Here is a 5,745-nt window from a genome sequence, read left to right on the forward strand (position 1 = left end):
TTATCGTACATAACACAAGATCTTTCATTCTTTTCACGATTGTAAGGCATACACTGTAATTATGTATCCAAATATAAATCGCATATATGTATGCATGTGTGTGGTGGCAGAAAGGAGGAGGGTGATCTCTCCATTCCCGCTCAGGAGGAGAGCACAGAGAGGGAGGAGGAGAAACAAGGGGAATTCTGCTTTGGATTCCTTGCCAAAGTACAGCACGATACATAACACATTAGAAATAGGATCTTGGAATTCGATAAGAACTAGCTAATTCAAGGATGATTCTTATTTAAATGAGAGCTAGCTACTCGAGGATGAAAATTTACAGATGTCCTCGTACTCAATAGCCTTCAATACCCTGCCATCATAAATACCCTTCTCTATCTGGACTTTTGCTGTGAATTTTGCTGTGTCAATAGAAAGCAATTTGGCAATAGACCCCCTGTATGCCCCGTTCACGATCTTGACAAGTCCTCCAATTTGTGGAATTACAGTCTCCAACTCCTCTTGGTCCACCTTGAGAACCGCAGCACTCTCAAGCATCTTAATTTCACCCACATACTTGCCGATAAGCTTTCTCACAACTCCTTTCTGTTTGTAGAAGCCCTGATCAGCTAAACTCTTGCTCATAACCTTGACAATCAATCCCTCGACAAGCCAGTAATCCTTTCTGTTGACCTTCTCCTTGGCCTTCTCCTCCTCCTCCATCAATTGGGCAAGGGCTGCCGCACTTACTTTTCCGTTCTCAGACTGCGGCCTTGGATCTTGAGAACGACCCTTAGTGTCTTGTCCTTTCTGATTGTCTTCCATGTGAAAAACTGTACTCAACGTATGTTGCCCAGCTTTACTGCTCGAATCGGAACCATCCCCAGCGGCTCTTGATCGCGCAACACCAAGGGAAAATGCGACTTTCTCATCTTCTCCTGTTCTATTCAAAATCTGCTTCTGCTCCAGCTCAGGCTCGTTGGATTTTATAGACTTGGCCGCTCTCTCTATCTGCTCCGCAATTTCCCTCTCATGGCGTTCTTCGTCGGCGATGTCTGCCCTCTCCCTCTTGTTCTTCAGACTTTCTCTCAGAAGCGTCTCTGGTTCTCTGTCGATGTATGTTACAAACCAACCCTTCTCCGTTTCTTCCACTTTACATTTACCAATCCGTCCAAGATACTTGACAAACTCCGTAAGCGTAGCCCACTGGGTGGAATTCATGTGAACGTGATGGCGATCAGCGATGTACTCATTGTAAAGAACAGTAGCAGCGACTCTACTAAACCGGTGGCTACGCCTGACGTGCTCCAAGAAAGACGTCTCAAATTCCTCCGAGAATCCGTCCACGAAACGCTCCGGGTTGTCGCCAAACACCTGCATCTGGCGCTGATGGCTCTCGCTCATGCAATGGCATTTGAATCCATTCTCGTCACGGCACTGTTTCTGGCACATCTGGCAGTACCATCGGAGTTTCTGCAAGCCCTTAGCCTTGATGCGGTTGGCGATGGCTTTAGGCGTGAGAAAATCGTTCTTTCCCATACTCCAAGAAGAGTAAAAGCTCGGCTATGGCGCTAACAAAGCTCGGCCAACAGAGAAGAAGACAGATCTTATATACTCACCGGCTTTCACATACTTCTTTGTTATTTGCCCTGCAAAGGGCCTGGATTTTTGGGAGGTGGGTTGGGAAAGGGTCTTAGGGATGAGTGGATTTTTGGGAGGTAAGTGGGGGGGTTTGTGAGTGGTTTAGTGGGGACTACCGTTAGATCTTAGTTTAATGATGTAGTTGGGAATGTTTGACCCAAATAAGAACTAACCCAGATCTTACTAAATTTTTTTGACTCAAATAGGAATGTTTGACCCAAATAGGAACTAACCCAGATCTTACTAAATTTGTTTTAGCAACTTCCTTTATTGGAAGTCCTTAGGACCTACCCTTGAACAGCAAGCAGTAGAAGAGCAGCAAGAGCAACAGTAGTAGATGGTGAGGGATGAAGGCGAAGGTTCCAAGCACGGCCAGAGTGGTATCGCCACCTTTTTTTTTCCTTTTTTCTTTTTTAAACACACCCACACCACACTCACACACCTGTGGTCCTATTGAGGGGCACCCCGCCCTAGACCATGGGTGTTGACCCAGTGCCTTTGGCCTCCAAGGCTTTGGCCTAATGGTTTGAGTGTTGGGATGCCAACCCTCAGGTCATGCCCCACATAGAGTCCTAGCTTGTGGTTGGGTGCGTGTGTGTGATGTGTGTGAGTGCCACAGCTATGGACGCATTGACCTAGTACTCTTACATAGTTAAACTTATTGTACAAAAGAAAATCACCTATATTACTCATTTTGAGCCAATCAAATTTTATGTAAGAATGAAGGAGTAGTTTGAGAAACAAGCGTGTAAATTATTGCATTGAGACTACGCTCATTTGCAATGTCCACTAAGAAGTGGTTATTGTGCGGTTGTAGCACGCGTGCAAGAGGCGTGGCTTATTGTATCTTAGTACTTAATCTTACACCAACCATGTGGATATTACAATGCTATGATTCACCATTCATATATATCAAGCAGAGGGAACCCCCACAAGACTACCATTCAAGATCCAATGACACACACGAGTCTATCCTGGCGTCACACCCAATGCCTTCAACACAAGGTGATCCTTTGGCAAAGCACTTGTATCCATATTGCAAGTAACTATGGCATGTACCACATCCTTACGCTTCCTGTCGGAGGCCACAAGCATCACCTCCACATCGTATACTTTAGTTGAGAATAGATAGCGGCACGAATGCAACTCGAATGGGAACATCAACTTCTGACAAATTACAGTTGCATCGTTTTCATTGTTGAGATCCTTGATGGAGAGTATTCTTGCCATGGAACGCGGTGCAACATCCGAGGTGAGAAGCGTGAAGGAGCGAGTGCAAAGCTTGGTGGTAACGAACTTCAACATGGATTCGAGGGAGGATGCGCATAAGGTTTTGGAAGAAGGACTGGAGGAATGAAGAGCACAATGCTCAAGGGAGGAGTGCATGGCTTAAGCCATGGTTGAGTTGGCAGAGATGTCAAAGTCGAGGAGCAGGCGGGAGAGATGGGACGGTGAGAGGGGGCGAAGCACCTGGGCGATGGGGTCAGGGATGAAGGAACGAGAGGGGACAGGATTTCAAAGGTCTGGAAGGGATATGGTGGATCCTATAGAGAGTTGATTATAGAGGAAGAAAGGTGAACATCATTAGGTGCATTTTCGTCCAAACAACAAAGAAAGCAACAACAATTACAGAAGTCGTTATGCCCCCTTGCTGGAAGCTCCGATTGACATAAAAGTTTAGCTTCGCTGCAAAATGTTTGCACAAAATGTGTGAGAGAGCTTGAATTGGCTAACTAATTGACCCATTTCTATGTTTGCTAGGTATCCAATGGTGACTCCGAGACTACAAACCAAGGTGGGATTTGCTACTTGTATTCATCCTTGAGCGAGCAGACGCTTTCCTGCATGAATGCATGCAAGCTCTATGAATAAGCAAAACACACAGACACACACACACACACACCCCCTCCCACACACACAAACTTTGACAACAACGGCGTTGGTGGTCGGGTACGTAGACAACTCGATAGCATTAATCAGCAACAACAATAGTGTATAATTACCATTAACAACAAGCACCCCCCAAGGCACAACACAAGTAAGAGATTCCATGAATTCGCCATAACGGCGTGGCTCCCTCCTCCTATGCCTTTCTTCATGCGTAGCTTAGGACAAGGTGACAGAGGGGATAGGGCAAAAGAGGTCGATGGATGGCTACAACCATGCAAGCACAAAGTAGGGAAGATGTGGGCAATGAGGATAGCGCATGGGTATTTAACATCAAAAGCAAGAGATGGGAGATGATTGAATATCGCAACCTCTTTATAGCATGGATGGGAAGGTGGAGGTGGCAATTTTGAGGACTAAAATGATAATAATAATGGAATTGCATATGACAAAATAGTATAGGAGCCAAATTTTCAATTGACAAACAATTTGTGGGTGAACATCCAAAAGAGATCAACCTTAAAGATTTCACATTGCATAGTGGAGTCTTTGCATAGTGAAGACCAATGTGGGACTCGTCGGAACCTAGGAGAACCTTCTCTATAAGACATAGGCTCTTCTTGGGAGTATGTAGCAACACCGAGCAAAGGGATCATCAAATGCCTCATTATGTGTACATTTGGGAAAGGGTAAGGATGCACCATATACTAATATGATTGCTCTCTCGGATATATCGAGCCTATTACCATTGGCTTGTAAATCTTGTACTTTCTTGAAGACATAGCAAAATATTAAATAGTTTTTTTTTGCAAGAGGAGGTGCCATTGCGGCCCCATTCTATGAACTGCTTGCTTGATCTCAATATGGAAAGAAGATTGGGAGCAATTTGGAAACGGAATTCATCCTTACACTCACAAGTCCTTTCTTAAACGAGGAAAAATGAGTTGTTGATTTGGCCCATGAGGCGTTTGATGGACACATCCATTAAGAAAACTCATCCCAACCCATGGTAACAACTTGGCCATCTTGGTACCCATGTCCTATCCATCAAACTCATCCCAAACCTTGATAACAAAGGTCATCCTAGTATGTCTAGGTTTCTACCATATCTCAATCAAAATTTTAGCTTTGTTATATATATTTTTAAATAAGAGCTTGCATGATATTTTGAAATTTGAGGAATTTGCCATGGACTTTTACTACTCAGGGGACTCCAAGAAGATTATGGTTTCTTGTATATTGATTTTTGAAGTTTTAAGATACTTTCAATGGAAAAGAACAATGATGTTGAGAAATACATTTATCATCATTGGTTGTTGAAGACAAAGACAAAATATTGTCACTTGGTCATCACTTTGTCCAAAGTGACAATTCCCAAACTAATTGCCTAGGCAGTTGAACATGCTGATGCAATCATGAGGCTAGATGTGACTGAAGATGGGTTTGTGATAGACTTTTGTGATAGGTGACAAGAAGTATTTGAATGAGAAGTTCTAGGTTCAACAAATTATCTAGAAATAGATGATGCATCATGCCTTACATTCCTTGAAAGAAATATGGGATGCATTGCTAGACATCTTGGGAAGTGGTGTAGGTTGAGCGTATGCTCATGGTTGTGTACAATCTTCACCTTTGGCAGGACTATCCAATCATCAATGCAAATTGCATAGTAGGCAAGTAAAAGAAAAAGACACCATCTAGTTTGACGCCCATTTTGAAGCTATAGCTATACCTACAAAAGAACAAAATAGGCATCCATCCATGTGTGTGTGTGTGTGTGTGTGTGTGTGTGTGAGAGAGAGAGAGAGAGAGAGAGAGAGAGAGAGAGATGTTGGAGTCAAAATTCAGAGGCATTGGATTAGCATGTCTAGGTTATGTATAGGGGGGTTGGTATGCATTTTGACATGTGGTAGTGCTACACAGTTGCATGGCCTTCACGGAATATGTGATGGGGATCTCAGTGGAGAATGACATGGCAATAGGCAATTAGAGGACCTTATCCCTTTGATTACTTGCACAGATATACATGGTGATGATTGCCTTGCCTACACCAACCTTGTTGAGCTCTTCTATTTCACGGCTAGATGTAGTGAGTCAACATTTCATCTTAGATTTTGTCTCTTGTAGATCAACTGGAATATATCAGTTTATTTCATCCCTTTTAGTTCGCTTGCTCTTGTCATTTATGTACCTTATATAGTTTATTGTTCCACTACTTTGCATTTGTGGTTTACA

General features: G+C 43.4%; 1 protein-coding gene across 1 annotated transcript; it reads right to left on the reverse strand.

Annotated features, from left to right (window-relative positions):
• On the reverse strand, nt 1–1,631 carry LOC147886594 (DNA/RNA-binding protein Kin17, conserved region). The gene has a single exon (XM_087395915.1). It carries the CDS (start codon nt 1,519–1,521, stop codon nt 298–300), a length of 1,224 nt encoding a protein of 407 aa, XP_087252041.1. The 5' UTR covers nt 1,522–1,631; the 3' UTR covers nt 1–297.
• Nucleotides 1,632–5,745: the final 4,114 nt, after the last annotated feature.

The sequence above is a fragment of the Dipteris shenzhenensis genome, chromosome 24 (assembly GCF_047967505.1).
Source record: "Dipteris shenzhenensis isolate YYH24624 ecotype China chromosome 24, Dip_SZ_1.0, whole genome shotgun sequence".
Taxonomy (NCBI): Eukaryota; Viridiplantae; Streptophyta; class Polypodiopsida; order Gleicheniales; family Dipteridaceae; genus Dipteris; species Dipteris shenzhenensis.